Raw genomic sequence first — 22,407 nt, forward strand, 5'->3', positions numbered from 1 at the left:
TAGTATAAGTAATATAGTGTCTTACAATATGAATACTCCTCAGTGGAAATGAGTCAGGATAATTAATGACTCCAGGACAACTTTTTTAAGAACATTTTACAAGAGATGACCTAAGATGAAATTTGTTATGAACCAAATGTGTGTAGGTTCTTTAACTCGCACTGTCTCCATATTGCAAAGATATCATACGGGTGTATGATTATATCTATGCTGACAGAAAATTGAAGAGCAAAAACAGCAATTATATTATGTACCTAATTTGTCTTTTCATTGATCTTGGCGTCTGTCAGTCTTCTGAGTAGGTGTGAGAAAGAAGCATGTAACTGAGTCACAATATTTTGTTAAGTAAAAGTTCTAGTATGCGGATGCCTTAAGTTTTCACTCTACTACGATGATCTCAGCAATTTGGTGCCATAGGAACTTACCACCTTTCTACTACCAAGTGACATCCTAAATTCCTTCCCCCACTGCAAAGAGAACTTGCATAAATGGGCACATTTTGAGACAAAGTTACTTACAAAGAGAGAAGAAGTGCAGCAGCCACATCAGCATTGTTGTACGTCATTAGGGAGAAAAGGTAAATTATCAAGTCACACACCAAAACTACAAGATTAACATTTATCGAAAGTTTTAGAACATCTATGCCTGTGCAAATTTCCAGGCAGACAAGTTTTGGTGCGGCTTATGGATAATTACTGCATATATATCTCTCTCTCCCAAACCAACATAAATCCTAACATAAAAATAATCTATTCCATGACCAATTAATATCATTATTTGCAAATAGCTTTACACATAATCTAATCAGAAAGGGCATTAAACAGCCAAGTAGGAAAAATGTGGATCATTACAGGGATTAAAGTATCTTGTGAAATGATAAGGGAAATGTATGTTGGCAAGAACATGAAGAGCTCGTGCAGTAGTTGCACACTACAAAAACCACTCAAAATTACTAAGGAAGGTTATTAAAAGCTCAAGGAACATGCATATAATATCTGAAATCAGTAATTCCTACAACAGAATTATGGCTTTATGGAATGTCGTGAAACGAGAGACAGGACAACCAGCCACAGAACAGGATGACATCACTATTCAACTGAATGGAAAGGTTACAAATTATGAGTCACATTTAGCAAACATATATTATTCTTTTCTTAAATGCAGTAGAAAGTACAGGTACTAAAAAGTTCATGGGAAAAATCTTAGCAGTATGTTGAAAAAGCAACTCTTATAAAATTCAATCATATGAATGTATCACCAACTTCTCCTTCTGAACTTTAGAAAATTATGCATTCTCTCCAAAATAAAAGCTCATCTGGTTTTCACGGTGTTTCCAATAGAGTACTAAAGATTTCTTCCTATATAATAAGCCTAATGTTATTTGAAATGTGTAACACATTACTAACTCAGCACACTTTTTAAGACAGGCTGAAGTATGTCACTGTCAAGCACCTACTTAAGAAAGTTGAACAATGGAAAATTCAGGATGGAATGTAGGACAGTAACTAATGGGGGTTGCTCACTGTTCTCATCCGTCCAGCCCCTTTGCTGTTCCCATTCCAGCACTACACAGCCATCATTCCACCATCACACCCAGTATTTTTACTTCTCTCCTTTTCCACTACTCCCCCCCCCCCCCCCCCCCCGAAGTTTCCCTTGCCCTCCGTCTAACCTGCAGCTCCCCACCGCCTGCCACCCCCAACATACTATCCCTCCCCAGCATACTCCATACCCAGTTGCCACTTCTATCATGCACTAGTGCTGCTGCTCACAGTGGGGTTTCAGTTGCCTGAGACTACAGTCGTGTGTGTGTGTGTGTGTGTGTGTGTGTGTGTGTGTGTGTGTGTGTGCACGCGCATGTTGACTATTGTTGACAAAGGCCTAAATGGCCAAAAGCTTCATTTGTGACAGTCTTTTTGTTGTGCCTATCTGCGACTATGTAGACTGGCAATGGGAAGGAAAGCATTTCTGAAGAAGAGAAATTTGTTAACATCGAGTATAGATTTAAGTGTCAGGAAGTCATTTCTGAAAGTATTTGTATGGAGTGTAGCCATGTATGTAAGTGAAACATGGACGATAAATAGTTTAGACAAGAAGAGAATAGAAGCTTTCGAAATGTGGTGCTACAGAAGAGTGCTGAAGATTAGATGGGTAGATCACGTAACTAATGAGTTAGTGTTGAATAGGATTGGGGAGAAGAGAAGTTCGTGGCACAACTTGACCAGCAGAAGGGATCGGTTGGTAGGACATGTTCTGAGGCATCAAGGGATCACCAATTTAGTATTGGAGGGCAGCGTGGAGGGTAAAAATCATAGAGGGGGACCAAGAGATGAATACACTAAGCAGATTCAGAAGAATGTAGGTTGCAGTACGTACTGGGAGATGATTAAGCTTGCACAGGATAGAGTAGCATGGAGAGCTGCATCAAACCAGTCTCAGGACTGAAGACGACGATGACGACGATGACGATGACGACGACGACGACGACGACAACGACGACAACAACAACATCTGCGACTCAGCACCTTCCCTTTTCATAATATTGTTACTTAAGGAAGTTGATAAGAGGTTGATAAGAGGTCAATAAGTACAGAGGTCAATAAGTGCCTGACATCATTTTCCATAAATTTTTAAGAAGGTGATGTATTCTTGAATAATATTTCATCTTAACAACAGTAATATCCTCGCAAAGTTACAGTTTGGATTGCAGAAGAGTGGCTATGCTGAGAATGCAATTTACACATTCACTCACCAAATTTTAGAAATGTTAGATAATAAAATAGCACCGATTAGTATTTTCTGTACTCTATCTAAGGCATTTGACAATGTGAATCGCAGTATTCTCCTTGATGAATTGAAGTTTTATGGGATTGATTGTACATCGAATCAGTGCATACCGTCGTATCCAACCAAAAGAATGCAGAAAGCCATATTTAGTAATTCAACCAATAGAACCCATGGATGTAATTCTGACTATGAAGAAATCACACATGATGGTTCCTTGAGGCTCAATTTTACACCCACTATTGTTCCTCATATATGTAAATCGTCTCCCGTCTGATACACAACAAGCAGAATTAATATCTTTTGCAGATGACACTAGTGTTGCAATCATTCCAAGTATACATACAAAAACAAAAGAAATGGTAAACAATGCTCTTAAAAGTATCCCTGACTGATTTTCTGCAAATGGTTTCCTCTTCAATTTTAAACAGACCATACATATCCACTTCTGCATATCTAAGGCTGCTACACCAGTGATAAGTGTCACACATGGTGAGGAAATAGTAAATATGGTAGAGACTTTAAAATTCTCAGGTTTCCATATTGGTGAGACTTTTAACTGTAAAAAGCACATTTTGGAAATCCTAAAACAACTTGGTTCGGCTACATTTGCACTTACAATCATCCCATATCTTGTGGAGGCACAAATCAGTAAGTTGATGTCATTCAGTAGTATCATACAGAACAATGTTCTGGGGTACGGTATCTTTAAGGACAGTCTTCATTGCTGAAAAACATGCTGTAAGAATAATATGTGGGCCTCAGTTCCAATTAACCTTGTAGACATCTAATAAGGAGTTGGACATTCTGACTACTGCTTCACACTATATTCACTCTCTCATGCAGTTTGCTGTCAATAATCCACTACAGTTCAAAATGAAAAATGATGAATGTAATTTGAGCACCACAAGGAAAAATGCCATTCACTACTCCATATTAAGGTTTTCTTTAGCACAAAAAGTGATGCACAATGCTATAAGAAAACTTTTTGGTCACTTAGCCACTGCCGGCCGCGGTGGCCGTGCGGTTCTGGCGCTGCAGTCCGGAACCGCAGGGCTGCTACGGTCGCAGGTTCAAATCCTGTCTCAGGCATGGGTGTGTGTGATGTCCTTAGGTTAGATAGGTTTAAGTAGTTCTAAGTTCTAGGGGACTTATGACCTAAGATGTCGAGTCCCATAGTGCTCAGAGCCATTTGAACCAGTTGAACTTACCCACTGACATAAAATCTCTGACAGACAGCGTAGTAAAATTTTAAAACAAACTGCAAAAGTTTCTCCTTAACAACTCCTCCTAATCCACAGAATAATTTCTATTGTTGTAATGTGTAAAAGGTAGTGGGTCGGAATTACTAACTCACATCTCAGTGTGTGCATATACACACCTTACAAATGTCAGCATGTAGCCATACTGATAAATTAATTTGCAATCTGAATCTAAAGGGAGTGATTCCACATCATCATGATTTATTTTGCAAAATGATCCATGGAATATGTGCAATAACTTCAAGTTGAACAAATATATTTCAAGGAAGACGCAATACATGAAAGTCGCAGATCAAGTAAACAGAGTAAAATGTGTGTACACTTTAACAGTCAAATCATAATTGAGTCCAAGTCTAGCGGCCGCTGGTTGGCTGGCTGGCCGCTTAGGTGGCGCTGCTGCTGCATGGCTGGCAGACAGCGCTGCATGTAGAGGACGCGTGTAATTGCGCGGCGGCACTTTGAAAGATCGGCGAGTCACAACACTTTTCCCCCCTTTGAAGTTTTTGCACAGGTCTTGATGGAGGTGGCAGGTAGATTGCTAACTTCCATAGGTGTTGGTTGACTGGCAGTAAAGTCTCGAGGAGGAGGCTTCCTGTACGGACGAAAGTGTCCCCGATAATAATGAGTCGAGATGACAGGAGATGTTGGGGTCGAATCTGCTGGGACCCTGTGCACCAATCTGCCCATTGCGGCAAGTACAGTTGTTATAACAGGAGACATGGGTGATGTGTCCGCGACCGTAGGAGAAGGAGGCGAGTAGAGTTGCTCCGACAGATGATGGTCATCTGGTTCCTGCATGGGCACGTCTCCTGGAGGTGTCAGTTCTTGTGCTGGCACCGATATGATGGTGAGAGGACTGCGTTGTGAGTAATGAGAGATTCCAGTAACCGGAGCATCAGGTAGAGCCAAGGGTGGTGTAGCAGCATCCGGAACAGGCATTGTCGGCACATGAGTCTGAAGCTGGTCCGAATGACACACTGCAACACCCGTGTCTGTCTGAATTTCATACAGGTGTTGGCCACATTGTCGTAAGATGCGGCCTGGACTCCATTTTGGCTGCCTGCCATATCCCCGTACCCATACAAGGTCGTCAGCGGTGAACCGGCCACGCGAAGGCACAAACGACAGTCACGTGGAAGGCCGCAGAAGATAATGTAGCATGCGGGGCTGTCAGCCATGTAAGAGCTCAGCCGGGCTGTGGTCACCCATGGGGGTGAAACGGTAAGAAGTCAGAAATTGGAGAAGCGCAACAACAACAGCAGAAGAAGTCAGGAGTTTCCTCATCTGAGCCTTAAATGTGTGGACAAGTTGTTCAGCCTCACCGTTTGACTGTGTATGGAACGGAGGGGGCCGTGACATGCATGACGCCGTGACGGGCACAAAAATCCGCAAAATCGGAAGAGGCAAATTGCGGACCATTATCAGTAACAAGAGTAGAGGGAAGGCCTTCCAAAGAGAATATGCGAGCTAGAGTATTGGTGGTTGCTGCGGTGGTAGGCAACATGCAACGGACAATGAAAGGAAAGTTAGAGTAGGTGTCAATGACGAGAAGCCAATAAGTACCTAAAAAAGATCCCACAAAGTCAGCACGAATACGCTCCCAGGGCTTCACAGGCAAAGGCCACAGTGACAAAGATGACTTCAAGGCGGCAGCCTGTGACGCACAAGGGCTGCAGGCAGCAACCATGTGTGCGATTACAGAGTCGATGCAGGGCCAGCGCACATGACAGCGCGCCAGAGATTTCGTGCGAGAGACACCCCAGTGCCCTTGGTGAAGGAGGCGCAAGACCGAAGCACGCAAATATGCAGGTAACACAATACATGGCGAAGTATTTTCGGTGGAAAGGAGGATAACACCATCCATAGCCATGAGGCGGTAACACAAAGCGTAGTAGTTCCACAACGGATCAGAAGTCTTAGCGGACGGACGATCTGGCCAACCCTTGTGAATACAGTGTAAAACCCGGGAGAGGGTAGGGTCAGAACCCGTAGCAGCTGCCAGCCGGTCCCCGGTGATGGGGAACCCATCCACAACCCGCTGCTCGGCAACATCCAGGTGGAAACACAAAAGTTCGTCGCTATCGAATGTCAGATCAGGACCTGTGGGAAGGCGAGACAGTGCATCAGCATTCGCAAGTTGAGCCGTCGGCTAGAAATCTCATAATTGAAACGAGACAAGTAAAGAGGCCAACGCTGCAGGCGGTGTGTAGCCTTGTCGGGAAGTGACTTTGATGGATGAAACAAAAAAACAAGTGGTTTGCGATTCGTTACAAAATGAAATTTGCATCCATAGAGAAAAACACAAAACTTATGAAGAGCATAAATAATGGCCAAAGCTTCTTTTTCAATTTGAGAATACTTTTGTTGGACATCTGTGAGCGTTTTGGAGGCATAAGCAATGGGTTGTTCAGAACCATCAGAAAAACGGTGCACAAGGACTACACCGCCCCCGTATTGAGAGGCGTCCGTGGCAAGAACAAGATGTTGGCCAGGTCGATAAGTAGCCAGGCACGGGGCCTGTTTCAATATAGTTTTCAATGTCGGGAAAGCTGCACTGCATGACGCGAACCAGTGAAAAGGCACGTTTTGTTGCAACAGGCGCTGCAACGGCTAAGCCACCGAAGTGGCAGACGGTAAAAACTTGTGATAGTATGCTATTTTCCCCAAGAAGGCCTGCAATTCCTTAACAGATGTAGTGCGAGGATGGGCATCGATCGCAGCGACAGTTTGCTGAAGCCCGAGAGAGTTGAAACCACAAGTACGTGATAGATGTCAGAAAATTTTTTTATTTCCGCCAGTCTGTAAGACATGAAAAAGTGTGTAGAGATTTCGAAGATGTTCGTCAGTGGTGGAGCCAGTGATAACAATGTCATCCTGGTAATTTATACACCCAGGGACAGTGAGCAGTAATTGTTCCAAGAATCGCTGAAAGAGAGCAGGTGCACTGGCAACCCCAAATGGCAATCATTGGTATTGATAGAGGCCGAATGGCGTGTTAAGGACCAGAAACTGCCAGGAAGCAGCGTCGAGAGGAAGTTGATGATAAGCTTCTGACAGGTCAAGTATAGAAAAATACTGGCCTCCAGCAAGTTTAGTGAACAATTCTTCAGGTCGAGACATACGGTAAGTGTCGATAAGGAATCGAGCATTTTCAGGGGCTTTGAAATCGCCACAGAGACAAATATCACCATTTGGCTCAGCAACGACAACGACAACGACAGGAGAGGACCACTCACTGGAAGTGACAGGAAGCAAGACCCCTGAAGCAGTGAGACGATCCAGGTCCCATTTGACCTGATCACAAAGGGCCACAGGAATGGGCCGAGCCCAAAAAAACTCAGGCCGAGCAGTGGGTTTGAGTGTGATATCAGCTTCAAAGTCGTTTGCACGGCATAACCCAGGAGAAAAAAGGGACGAAAATGTCGTCGACAAGGAATCCCACTGAGCATAAGGAATAGCATCAGAGACGATATTGACAGAGTCATCTATGAAGAACCCAAAAACACGAAAGGCATCAAAACTAAAAAGATTCTACACATTACTATGGTTGACCACAAATATGGGAACAGTGCAAATGACAGATTTGTAAGATACCTCAGCATCAAATTGTCCCCAGAGAGAAATCTTCTGTTTATTATAAGTCCGTAATTGCCTAGTGACAGGTGACATGATTGGAGAATCCAACTGAAGATACGTCTGAGAACTGACGAAAGTGGCAGCAGAACCAGCATCCACCTGCATGCGAACATCTCTATAAGTTATTTGGACAGTGAGGAATAACTTCCCTGTAAGGGAAGAAATACAATTGATAGACAACACAGAATCAGAATCAGCGTCATGTTCATGAACATCATGATGCGGTTGGATTTACAAATGGATGACACATGACCCTTTTCTTTGCATTTGTGACACACGGTCCACCGTTGTGGACAATCTTCTCGTGAATGTTTCATAAAACACCGCGGACATGAAGGAAGTTGCCATGGGTTTTGCTGCAGTTTCTTAGAGGTTTGTTTACAGTTAGGGTGAGGCTGCATTTGGGAGCGTAATGCGGCCACATCAGCCAACGGGGACATGCCACACACTTCGTCAACATTGCACAGAGGTTGTATTTCCCTGATGTCGCCCCATGCCTCTATTTGCGCTCCAACGGCGTGAGAAATTTCAAAAGACTGAGCGATCGATAGGACTTCATCTAGAGTAGGATTTACGAACTGAAGGGCACATTGCCTAACTTCTTTGTCGGGTGCTGATCGGATAATAGCATTCCGTACCATGGAATCAGCGTAGGATTCTTTGTGAACTTCAGTAACAAATTGACACTTCCTACTGAAGCCATGAAGTTCAGCAGCCCAAGCGCGATAGGATTGATTCGGTTGTTTTTGACAATGATAAAAGGCAACACGAGACGCTACCACATGCATTTGCTTTTGAAAATAGACGGACAGAAGAAAGCACATTTCAGCAAAGGACAAAGACGCAGGATCTTTCAAAGGAGCCAATTGCGGCAACAACCGATACATTTGAGGTGAAATCCATGAAAGGAACAGAGACTTACATGTTTGTTCGTCCGCGACATGAAATGCGAAGAAGTGCTGCCGAAGACGTTTTTCGTAATTAGACCAGTCTACCGCCATTTTGTCATAAGAAGGAAAAGGAGGTACAGACAACGATGAGAGACGCCACACATTTGATGCCGCGACGAAATCACGAATCGCATTTGTGAGGAGCGTTTGCTGTTATACGAGACCAAGCAATAGTTGCTCTAAAGTAGCCATGGAAACGAGGGTCAACGATGGAAAAGAAAAATCACTACCTCGTCGCCAATTGTAATAACTTCAAGTTGAACAAATACATTTCAAGAAGATGCAATACATGAAAGTCACAGATCAAGTAAACAGAGTAAGACGTGTGTACACTTTAACAGTCAAATCATGACTGAGTCCTAGTCTAGCGGCCACTGGCTGGCTGGTCGCTTAGGTGGCACTGCTGCTGCAAGGCTGGCAGACAGTGCCGCATGTAGAGGACGCGTGTAACTGCGCGGCGGCAGTTTGAAAGATCGGCGAGTCGCAACAATGTGAAACCACCAAATTAACTAAGAAACTTTCCAAAATGCAGAAGGCCATGCTGCCTTGTCCAGAAAACAATCTTTTGTGACTTACCCATAACTCAACACTCCTTTAACTCTTAGTCACAGCTGTGATTACATCCCAACATGCCCTGAAGCAAGAAACCAAAGTGCTACTCTGCCAATAAGCAAATAAATTTTAGGATGTGAGGGCCGCCAGTTATGCAAAACACCCTTTTTAGTATCCACATAATTTTGTAATCATTTGGTACAGATTAAATAAAATGGAAACCCACTAATGATGACACAGTGGTGCTGAAACATGTTTGGATACTTGGGAAAAAACAGTGTTTCGCATAACTGGCGGACCTCACATCCTACAATTTTAATTGTAAACACGATAAACACAAGGAGCTGTAAATCCAAACGACGAGTAAGCAAATGAATATTTATATTCCTACCTGACAAATTATGTCACCGCTGCTCTTAAATCCCTATCTCTTGGGTCATGTCTATGTGGAAAACCTGCTCATCAGTTCCTAATTCAGCCCAGTCAGTGACATTTACTACCCAATCAGAGACAAATCCATCTGTGGAAACAGTAACCTATCATCAACATCACAACACTAGTACAGCATCCTGCAGAGATATGATCATAAACTTCCCAACCAGACAAAAGGCCACTGCAAAACTACGGCTATGAGCCAGTTCAACAATTAGCTGCAGAAAAAATGGGGTAAACATAATTTGGACAACTTCAATGGCTGTTTAAAAACCCAATCAATCATAATGCTCTGGTCCTACAGATTTCATTCTTAAGAAAAGAATTACCAAAAAAAGTTACGTAGGTAACAATATTATGAAAGGTAAAGTTGCCACTCACCATATAACAGAGATGCTGAGTCGCAGAGAGGCACAACAAAAAAGACTGTCGCAAATAAAGCTTTCGGTCAGTAAGGCCTTTGCAAAAACAAACAAACAAACAAACAAACAAACAAACAAACAAACAAACAAACAAACACACACACACACACACACACACACACACACACACGACTGCAATCTCAGGCAACTGTAGTTATGTAGATAACAGAGAACAGTCAACTTTTGTTAAAAATTATTTTTATACGTAAAAATGTGTGCAATAAAATAACATCAACAGTGGATATTGTTCAAAGCCATGCTGCTGTACCAGTGTATGTGTTTCCCAATGTATTATTCATCCATACTAAAATTTTAGACATTTCAACAGGAAAATTCAGTTGTAAGACAAGTTTATTTCTCAGTGTGGGATATGATAAGTAAGTGGAAGGAACTGCTTACACTGTAGCCTTATTTCATTAAAAAAAAAAACACACACACACACACACACACACACACTTCTTTATACAGTAAATATATTCTCATAATTGATTCTCAGACATGGAGCAAAATGTGTTAGATGTGCATGCATTCTATCTGTTTTACTTTTGCATTTGCAGAAAGAAGTAAGAACAAGTAGGAATACATTCTGCCTAAATAATGTGCCTTTGAAGAACAGGAATAGCGAGTTTCACTCTCTTCATGTAATGATGGAAATTCGAAAAGTGTCTGTTGACCTCCAAATATTAAAGTTGAAATAATTAACATGTTAAAAGTATGCTGTAATCTTCAAGAGAATAGGGCAATTGAATGAACAATCATACCTCAACAACAAAAGCTTCCATGATAATCTTGCACAAAGATTCAAACATGTTACTCTGCCACTGTAGTTTTTCAATTTTTTGTTCTTCAAAGCACCCAAAAAGGGTTGGTATGAATGTTATTGCCATCATTCTGAGCTCATGGAAAGGATGCTGTACATACAATAGAATTTCCTCAGCAATTGGTGTTTCATCCCTCACAATGCTTCCAGGCAGTTTTGTTCCAACCCTCCACAATGACCATGATGCATCACTGTCAACCTAGGATCAAAATAATTGATTAAAAAGTATCATCATAAAACAAAGTCCAAAATGTTAACATTATGGGAAACTTCCAAACAGTGAAAACTCAAAATGTACTTCACATAGGACTTTGTACGTTTTATAAATTTATTATCGAATACACCAACTTGAAAGCAATTAGCTCAGTGCTGTAGTAAGAAATTTCTGATCACCTCAGTTACATTTATTTCATTCTTCAGATATGAACAGGTCCCCCACTAAATTTTAATATAAGAGCAACATAGATTTCACCAGGAATACCAACTATAGGTGCCATTTTTGCAGCCAGACAGTTTGTAGAAAATAAATGGAAATTTAGGAAAGACAGCATAGCTGCATTCATAGACATCAAAAAGGATTATGACACAGAAGCATAGAGTTATGGCAAAGTCTGAATACTCTGGAACTGTCAAAATGATTGTAACTGAGAATCAGAAACATGTACAACAAATGCCTGAATTGTGTTATAATACAAAAAGATCAGAATGGTTTAGAACAAATGGAGGGCTTTAAGTGTGCTCTCGCCAGTGTTAATTAATATAGTCACAGACAACATCATAAGGAAAGCTCACCAGGGGTCAAGAGTAGGTTATTTGAAAATTGTAACATATGCAAACGAAGTGATGATTTGGGAAGAAAATGAACAGAAATTGGAAGAACAACTAAATACCTAGCAGAGATTAACTAATTAACAAAAAGTGAAGTAATGAGAAACAGCAGGAATAATGAAAAAAATGAAGGACAGGCATCTAAGGAATAAATTAACCAAGAAAAGAAACACCAAGGATGAAATTTTGGAGAAATGGTTCAAATGGCTCTGAGCACTATGGGACTTAACTTCTGAGGTCATCGGTCACCTAGAACTTAGAACTACTTAAACCTAACTAACCTAAGGACATCACACACATCTATGCCCGAGGCAGGATTCGAACCTGCGGCTGTAGCGGTCACGCGGTTCTAGACAGTAGCGCCTAGAACCACTCGGCCACCCCAGCCGGCAAATTTTGGAGAGAACTGAAAACTGTTCAAAATTTTCTTATTGCATATGAGACAGAATTAGAAATAGGAAAATACCTACCAACCAAAAATCAACATATAAAAGTCACTTTATCTCCCATTTTCACCTATGGATCAGAAAGTCACACCTAGACATAGAAGATCTGAGCAGAATACAAGCATCACAGATGCATTTTCTTCAAGGCTTCCAAGGCAACTTAAGAACGGACAGGATAAGGAATGAACACGAAATACCCTTCAGATTAATCCCCTAAAAGAAACTATGAAGAGAAATGGTTTAAATGGTTTGGCAATATATGGGAGAAAAAAAGTCTTCAAAGAACAGCCTTGAAATGGACAAAATCTATACGAAGGCAAATTGGAAGACCATGAACAAGGTGGAGAGACCAGGTGAAGGATGAAGTGAACCGAAGAGGACTGCAGTAAGAGGAGAGACTGAATGATAAGACTATGGGAGGAAAGAGAAGCTCGACAGACGTTCTGTGAGTGACCTGCATAAGAAGAAATGTTCCAGGAAGGAGGAGGCAGAAGAGAAGAAGACAATGCGCATTAAGCTATAGTCTGTAACTCCATAGTCACAAGCAGTTGGCCTGCTATTACAGTGCAGCCACATCATGACAGGAAGCACCTGGACACTATGGGAAAAAATAAAGAAATCCTGTCAGGTAGAATGCAGATCTAAAAACATTTTCACTTCACACCCCTTTTTTTAATATTTGTATGGATTTCTCTTTTAATTTGTATGACTGACGAAATTCCTAGTATATTTTACCTGAAAATTAAAGTCTCATGGCAAAGATTTATTCAGTATTTGTTAAACAGAATACAATTCAGTTACACAATAACAGGCAAAGTCAAACTTATAATGCTTACAATTCAACTAATGTAAGTACTGAAAAGTAGTTATTTCTCACCTATATAATCATACAACTTTTGTGGCAGATCTGTTCTTCTAAACCCTCTCCCTGTAATTACAGGGTGTATACGTGGACAAGGAAAAAAAATTCCCGGATTTTTCTCGGATTTCCCGGTTAAAAATACACTTCTTCCTGGATGAAAACACACTTCTTCTGTGAAATTAAGTGACAATATATTTTCACTCAATCCTTTGAATGGTTACATTTTTATACATGGGCGTAGAATTTCCCGGCACTTTAGAAAACGGAACTTAGGGAAGAAAACTCCTTATGGAAAGATTTTTGATGTGCAGCAACATGTATGCTGCATATTTAGGTATTACGAAAGTATAAATTCGAATTCCACTAAACACCGCATGTTACTTTCCGTACCATTGTAATTGAGATTGCGATGCGCTTTTGTAAGCCAGTCATAGCTCTTGTCACGTGATCCCGCCTACCGATGACAGCAGATATTCAGAGCATAGGACATGTGATGTACTCAGCTAATAGCAACATCACTGATAAGTAGCGCAGATACACAAACAGGAAAAGTTAATGCTTTAAATTAATAGACATAGTGTTACTACAAGGAAAGCAAAGCTTTCACATATAATATTGATCTCCAAGGTTAATAAGCATCAAGAGAAGCTAAGCTTTCACATATAATGTTGATATTTTTTGCGCGTGTTACACTTTAAGATATATCACACAAATGTGCCAGTAAAATTTTTAGCCGAGTCCAGTGATTTGTCCTCAAAGTTATCCACAAATAAATTAGCTACTGCAAAGAAGAGAGAGGTTCCCGTAGCACTACATCAATTTGCTCATAATAACGACATGAATGTCAGATCTTCTGGGCTCGGAATACTTCTACTAAATGGCTCATCATCAAACGCTCTGTGGTTTATGAAATTCATCATACATTCTCACACATAGTTCAACTTGCGTAAAAGGAAATTTACTTTGAAAGTAACGTTCTTCAAACCGCCATTCGCAACATTTTCCCGCGACCTGTTAGAAATAGGTTCGTTTAAAGTAGTCATCAGGGATGGCCAGATAACGGTCCGCACCGCGCTTTGGCAGCTGCTATGCCGCAGGAAGCCCATATGTTCGTACATGTAAAACGTTAAAGATCTTACATTTTGTCATAAAAGAAAAAAAATCAGAAGATACTCCAAGAGCATCGGAATTTCGTGAACCGTACTAAAATGGCACATTTAAAATGCATACTTAAAGAGCTTATTCGTATGTCCAGATTCCCAATGAAGTTGGCCTCGACTTGATATTAAGCTTTTCAGTGTGGGTTTCAGGATGTACATTTTCTTGGAGTACCAGTACTGTATTAACCCATTTTTGATTCTTTACTATGTCATAATGCCATACGTGCTAGAAGATGAAAACGTACACTTTAAATGCAGTGAGCAGTTGAAATTAGCCAACAGTGTGGAACTAAACACTGTTTCAAACACATTGACTGTCTCAGCGTAAAAGATTAATAAAAACCACATTTTGCTGTTGGCAAACACTTGTATGAACACTATGTTTTGTTGTTGTATATGGCACATTCCCCTTCCAATTTATGTTTTATTTTCGTTAGCAGGAGTAAAACACTGGGAGCAGTTACAAGAGTCAAGGAGCTCGAAAGAGAAGCAATGATTGAGAAGAGAGTGAGGCAGGGCTGTAGCCTATCCCCAGAGTTATCCAACCTGTACAATGAACAAGCAGTAAAGGAAACAAAAGAAAAATTTGGAGTAGGAATTAAAATCCACAGACAAGAAATAAAAACCTTGAGGTCTGCTGATGACACTGTAATTCTGACAGAGACAACAACGGACTTGGAAGAACAGTTGAACGGAATGGACATGGAGTGCAAAGGAGAACCTCGGAATACTAGACTACAAGAGTCGTCAATGAATACTCAAGATTACAATGTCAATAATGTGTTATGTTTGTTTGGTTGCAGTACAATACCCACTCAAGTTACTAGTTTGAAATTGTTAATGTAAAAACAAATCATTGTTAACTGAAGTAAGTTAAAGTTATCTGAAAAAAAATGGTATTAAAAGAATACATATTATTCATGATTTTATGAAGCAAACAATATCAAGAACTTATGTGTTTACCACCCAAACCCTTTCAGCCCATGACAGTCAGATGCTTTCCTGATAAAGACAACTGTAGATACTGTCAAAAGCTGTGATCCATAGAGAGAATTAGTGTATGCACAGAGAATTTTTAACACGACTTTTCTGTTACCTACAACACACAATGTTATTTCTTGTCAGTTAGATTTACTAAGTATAGTATAAGCTACATACAAATTTATCACCGTTTATTTTCATAAAGGATCTACCAGCACACAAATCTGTGGCATCCTGGACTTACATAAAACTGGTATACCAGGAACAGTTCTGTTTGCTAACTATAGCTGTATCTGAACAGAAACAAATCAATACCAACAAACTATTGAATTTTCCATTCTCAGTAACCCCTGCAAAAAGTGAGAAGTTATGTTGCAAACACAATGTTTCCAAAGTATTTTGTGTTTATGCATATGATACATGTGCTAAGCGGAAGATGGGACACCAAATGTTCACAATCTTCAAAGACACAAGTTCAGTTTTTTTTCCCCAACTAAAATTTTGTGGCCTAGATACCATCGTAAATTTTGCGATTTTTTTGGCTTCAAGCACCTGATGAAGCTGTCATGAATTCATTTCTGATACACAACAAAAAAGTCCCCCCCCCCCCCCCCCCCATGAACCATGGACCTTGCCGTTGGTGGGGAGGCTTGCGTGCCTCAGCGATACAGATGGCCGTACCGTAGGTACAACCACAACGGAGGGGTATCTGTTGAGAGGCCAGACAAACGTGTGGTTCCTGAAGAGGGGCAGCAGCCTTTTCAGTAGTTGCAGGGGCAACAGTCTGGATGATTGACTGATCTGGCCTTGCAACATTAACCAAAACGGCCTTGCTGTGCTGGTACTGCGAATGGCTGAAAGCAAGGGGAAACTACAGCCGTAATTTTTCCCGAGGACATGCAGCTTTACTGTATGATTAAATGATGATGGCATCCTCTTGGGTAAAATATTCCAGAGGTAAAATAGTCCCCCATTCGGATCTCCGGGCGGGGACTACTCAGGAGGATGTCGCTATCAGGAGGAAGAAAACTGGCGTTATACGGATCGGAGCGTGGAATGTCAGATCCCTTAATCGGGCAGGTAGGTTAGAAAATTTAAAAAGGGAAATGGATAGGTTAAAGTTAGATATAGTGGGAATTAGTGAACTTCGGTGGCAGGAGGAACAAGACTTCTGGTCAGGTGACTACAGGGTTATAAACACAAAATCAAATAGGGGTAATGCAGGAGTAGGTTTAATAATGAATAGGAAAATAGGAATGCGGGTAAGCCACTACAAACAGCATAGTGAACGCATTATTGTGGCCAAGATAGATACGAAGCCCACACCTACTACAGTAGTACAAGTTTATATGCCAACTTGCTCTGCAGATGATGAAGAAATTGAAGAAATGTACGATGAAATAAAAGAAATTGTTCAGATAGTGAAGGGAGACGAAAATTTAATAGTAATGGGTGACTGGAATTCGAGTGTAGGAAAAGGGAGAGAAGGAAACATAGTAGGTGAATATGGATTGGGGCTAAGAAATGAAAGAGGAAGCCGCCTAGTAGAATTTTGCACAGAGCACAACTTAATCATAGCTAACACTTGGTTTAAGAATCATGAAAGAAGGTTGTATACGTGGAAGAACCCTGGAGATACTAAAAGGTATCAAATAGATTATATAATGGTAAGACAGAGATTTAGGAACCAGGTTTTAAGTTGTAAGACATTTCCAGGGGCAGATGTGGACTCGGACCACAATCTATTGGTTATGACCTGTAGATTAAAACTGAATAAACTGCAAAAATGCGGGAAATTAAGGAGATGGGACCTGGATAAACTGAAAGAACCAGAGGTTGTACAGAGTTTCAGGGAGAGGATAAGGGGACAATTGACAGGAATAGGGGAAAGAAATACAGTAGAAGAAGAATGGGTAGCTCTGAGGGATGAAGTAGTGAAGGCAGCAGAGGATAAAGTAGGTAAAAAGACGAGGGCTGCTAGAAATCCTTGGGTAACAGAAGAAATATTGAATTTAATTGATGAAAGGAGAAAATATAAAAATGCAGTAAATGAAGCAGGCAAAAAGGAATACAGACGTCTCAAAAATGAGATTGACAGGAAGTGCAAAATGGCTAAACAGGGATGGCTAGAGGACAAATGTAAGGATGTAGCAGCTTATCTCACTAGGGGTAAGATAGATACTGCCTACAGGAAAATTAAAGAGACCTTTGGAGAGAAGAGAACCACGTGTATGAATATCAAGAGCTCAGATGGCAACCCAGTTCTAAGCAAAGAAGGGAAGGCAGAAAGGTGGAAGGAGTATATAGAAGGTTTATACAAGGGTGATGTACTTGAGGACAATATTATGGAAATGGAAGAGGATGTAGATGAAGACGAAATGGGAGATACGATACTGCGTGAAGAGTTTGACAGAGCACTGAAAGACCCGAGTCGAAACAAGGCCCCCGGAGTAGACAACATTCCATTAGAACTACTGACAGCCATGGGAGAGCCAGTCATGACAAAACTCTACCAGCTGGTGAGCAAGATGTATGAGACAGGCGAAATACCCTCAGACTTCAAGAAGAATATAATAATTCCAATCCCAAAGAAAGCAGGTGCTGACAGATGTGAAAATTACCGAACTATCAGTTTAATAAGTCACAGCTGCAAAATACTAACGCGAATTCTTTACAGACGAATGGAAAAACTGGTAGATGTGGACCTCGGGGAGGATCAGTTTGGATTCCGTCGAAATGTTGGAACACGTGAGGCAATACTGACTTTACGACTTATCTTAGAAGAAAGATTAAGAAAAGGCAAACCTACGTTTCTAGCATTTGTAGACTTAGAGAAAGCTTTTGACAATGTTGACTGGAATACTCTCTTTCAAATTCTAAAGGTGGTAGGGGTAAAATACAGGGAGCGAAAGGCTATTTACAATTTGTACAGAAACCAGATGGCAGTCATAAGAGTCGAGGGGCATGAAAGGGAAGCAGTGGTTGGGAAAGGAGTGAGACAGGGTTGTAGCCTCTCCCCGATGTTATTCAATCTGTATATTGAGCAAGCAGTAAAGGAAACAAAAGAAAAATTTGGAGTAGGTATTAAAATTCATGGAGACGAAGTAAAAACTTTGAGGTTCGCCGATGACATTGTAATTCTGTCAGAGACGGCAAAGGACTTGGAAGAGCAGTTGAACGGAATGGACAGTGTCTTGAAAGGAGGATATAAGATGAACATCAACAAAAGCAAAACGAGGATAATGGAATGTAGTCAAATTAAATCGGGTGATGCTGAGGGAATTAGATTAGGAAATGAGACACTTCAAGTAGTAAAGGAGTTTTGCTATTTAGGAAGTAAAATAACTGATGATGGTCGAAGTAGAGAGGATATAAAATGTAGACTGGCAATGGCAAGGAAAGCGTTTCTGAAGAAGAGAAATTTGTTAACATCGAATATAGATTTATGTATCAGGAAGTCGTTTCTGAAAGTATTTGTTTGGAGTGTAGCCATGTATGGAAGTGAAACATGGACGATAAATAGTTTGGACAAGAAGAGAATAGAAGCTTTCGAAATGTGGTGCTACAGAAGAATACTGAAGATAAGGTGGATAGATCACGTAACTAATGAGGAGGTATTGAATAGGATTGGGGAGAAGAGAAGTTTGTGGCACAACTTGACTAGAAGAAGGGATCGGTTGGTAGGACATGTTTTGAGGCATCAAGGGATCACAAATTTAGTATTGGAGGGCAGCGTGGAGGGTAAAAATCGTAGAGGGAAACCGAGAGATGAGTACACTAAGCAGATTCAGAAGGATGTAGGTTGCAGTAGGTACTGGGAGATGAAGCAGCTTGCACAGGATAGAGTAGCATGGAGAGCTGCATCAAACCAGTCTCAGGACTGAAGACAACAACAACAACAACAACAAAAAAGTTGTGTAAATGAAATGCGAGTTTTCAGATAATGACATAAATATGGAATAATGTTTCTCGGCGAGTATGCATATTGCTGCCTTAATTAAATATTTGAGGATGCAAATGATGTTATAAGAAATGACGAATTCGAACTGGGAACCAAAAACAAAAGCATACAGATGTAGTATCTAACTTTATCAATCAAGAGTTCCTACTAGAAAATTCGTTATTATTATGTAACTGAAGATGGAGCGGGGAGAAAGAAAAGAAAAATACTGATATCAGCTGCTTCAGAACTTTATGCAGAATCAGTTGCAATGAGTGAAAATGTGTACTGGACCGGGATTTGAACCCAGGATCTCCTGCTTACTAAGCAGTTGCATGAACCACTGTGCATTCCAGACACAGTGTTTATAGCAATTGCGTGGACTACCTTAGCAAGCCACCCAGCCGACCCCCACTGCCACCAATGTCCCCTAATGGCAGTACCATCCATGCAGCTGACATCAGTAGTTCCTTCCCTTTCTCCTTCCTCCTCCTCCTCTGATTACATAATATTTATAAAAGCTGTGGATTCCAGGTGCTGTCTGTTCTTTCAGACGTGTCCAAAATAACAGACACCACGCATTCATAAAATTCATTATTGCTCCATGTAATGCACTAAGTTACATTACTTTCATAATGGACATTTAATATGGGCATATTGTGGCATGTCACTGATCTGTACCTGGTGCCAGCCCTACGTGAGTGGCACTAAGTGTGCCAAACCGGGTTACATGTGCTCCTGTCTTACATGAACATTAATAACATGATGTCATCAGTACTTTGTGATATCAGAATAAGTTCAGTTAACGAATAACTTACACCCCATTCCACATCCCGGAAGGAACTCTCTCGTGATGGGATTTAAAGTACACAAAACGTTTACGTATGGATGTATGAAAAAGCAACCATAAGAGATGCAGGGCAGCACGATATAACATTTTAAGGAGTATTAAGCACTGAACAGTTCAATATCCTATTTCTATCTCCAACACAAATGAACGAAAATAATAAATTTTTGAAAATATTATGAAACTGGATAAATAGTGGTGGCAGGAGAACACACAATACAAGGTATTTAAATCTGCAATCTTTTGGAGTCAGTGGCTCCTTCTGGCAGAAGGGTTGAATGAGAGGGGAGAGAGGTGAAGGTAACGCACTGGTGAGGTTTAGAAAATGGGGAGAGTTCGGAGAAGATGACAGAAGCTCAGATCAGGGGAGACTTACCAGATGGGATGAGAAGACTGGCTCCGAAAGCTTGTAAATTTAAATACCTTTATACGTGTGTTCTCCTCCTGCCACTTGGTGAGTTGACTAGCCAACTTCAACAACCCCACTCCAAGACACGAATGAAGTAGCCACTTTGCTAAGTAATCTCATATTTCACTAGTGAAAGGTAGTTATAAGCAAAACCAAACAAGACTGATACACACAATGCAGTATGTGCTAGGAAATAGTCTTTCTTACCAAACACCAAGATTATAATACTTACTTTATAAGAGGTATTTGGCTATTTTACACTAATTAATATATTAATACTTAAAATTGGTCATAACTGAAATTTATGAGAATAAGGAAAGAAAGGGAGTTAATTTTCTGTAATAATTCATCTGTGTTTAACAAATTTTAGGCACTATTAATTGTACAATCTCGCTAACTGTGTTTGCATTAATTGCAAGTGAAATACACAACTAACAACTGAGTGAAACATATCAAACTTCTCAGAACAAAAGCATAGACCTTCTGGTGTAATTAAATTTCAGATCTCATTAAAAATGTGGAAATTTAAGATTTTTAATTGTGCAATTCCAAACCTAAGACATTTAATTACAGAAAGGCCACCCTGAGGGTAAAAACGATCAAGCTACAGGCTGTAGTGAAGCATTCAATTTGGATTAGAGTGGATGCCAGACCTTCAATGCCCTAGGCAGCATAATAGCTGCATAGGCATCAACAGAATATGAGAGATATTCAGTGGCCTAACTCTTCTGGAGGTCTGACAAAGAGGACAGTGTAAAAATACTTTCAACGTGTTGATTTTTGTGATGATGTTACACCTGTTTGAATGGCTTGACACCCAGAAGTTATGTCACTCTCCATGTAAACTAACCCTAATGATATCTAATGTTTACGTTTCTTATCATCATATTCAACAACCCACCTGCAACACTTTTTATCAATGACTACATATTTTCATGCTGAGCAATAGTCTTACAGTGTAAATGAGTGCCAACATTACCTTTGCTAGTTCTCCTAAGCAACGTATGTATTGAGCCACAACTTTTGCACCATACTGCTTCTTACACACTACATGCTGTAGTCCTCTCAAAAGTGCCACAGTGTTTTCTTTATCTCTTGATTCTCCAATGTCTTGTACAAATCTGAGCAATCCTGGAAAGTAAATAAGTTCACATTTTTCAATATCATATTGAAAACCTACTGCAAAAACCTGAAAAATCCATTCACCACTCATTCATACAGAAAACACTACTTTCTCCTGCCGCCTTCCACTCAAATGTAGTGTTTATCATCTCAAAGAATACAGAATGCAATTCAAACCGCTACTTCTCAAAAAATTACAATAAAAAAATATGACTGCTTATGTGAGGGTCTACTACTAATAAAATTTACATTATTTGTGCAGTAGCTGTCTCTTTGCTAAGTCCTAATTTGGTAATCCAATTTTCTGTTTACAAGAAAACCACTATCTCTTGGTACTGCTGTTGAACACAAAGAGAGAACATAAGCTTCAATAACAATATACTTACCTTTTGAACTGTTGTTGTTATATGAATAACTACTTGTGGCTTACACAACTTTTTTCATAATTTTCAGGTTCATCTTTACGCCAATAGGTTTTAGTTCTACACACATACTTTTTTCAAGTTAATACAAATACAGCCATACTAATACACTAAAAATTAATTAAGAGAACTGCATAATTCTTTGAAGTGGCATGTACCCAACAAGTCATTGGAGGTTCCCTGCCAAAATAATTAGCCAAACTGCCTCTGTAGCTGTCCATAAGTGTGAAAGTGTTGCTGGTGCAGGATTTCGTACATGAACTGACCTTGAATTGTCCAGCACGTTCTTCAAACAATTTGCGAACAACTGCGGACCAGTGACATGACATTTGAGAACATGACATCCATGAATGGCTGCAAATGGTCTAGAATGTGTTCAGTTGCACCAGAGGACCCAGTCCATTCTGTGTAAACACAGTCCACACCATCATTGAGAAACAACCAGCTTGCACAGTGCCTTGTTGTCAATCTGGATCCATAGCTTTGTTGGGTCTGTGCCATGTTTGAACTCTATCATCAGCTCTGACCAACT

General features: G+C 40.4%; 1 protein-coding gene across 3 annotated transcripts in view; it reads right to left on the reverse strand.

The window, feature by feature from the left end:
• LOC126328921 (serine-protein kinase ATM) overlaps positions 1-22,407 on the reverse strand; it is a 458,551-nt gene that overhangs the window by 270,721 nt on the left and 165,423 nt on the right. For all 3 annotated transcript variants that reach the window (XM_049996079.1, XM_049996081.1, XM_049996080.1), the window contains exons 19-20: positions 21,311-21,462; positions 10,800-11,057 (exon numbers count right to left, since the gene is read on the reverse strand). In XM_049996079.1, coding sequence (XP_049852036.1) covers positions 10,800-11,057; positions 21,311-21,462 — 410 coding nt within the window. The remainder of the gene's footprint in view (positions 1-10,799; positions 11,058-21,310; positions 21,463-22,407) is intronic.

Source organism: Schistocerca gregaria, chromosome 2, assembly GCF_023897955.1.
Source record: "Schistocerca gregaria isolate iqSchGreg1 chromosome 2, iqSchGreg1.2, whole genome shotgun sequence".
NCBI classification, from domain to species: domain Eukaryota; kingdom Metazoa; phylum Arthropoda; class Insecta; order Orthoptera; family Acrididae; genus Schistocerca; species Schistocerca gregaria.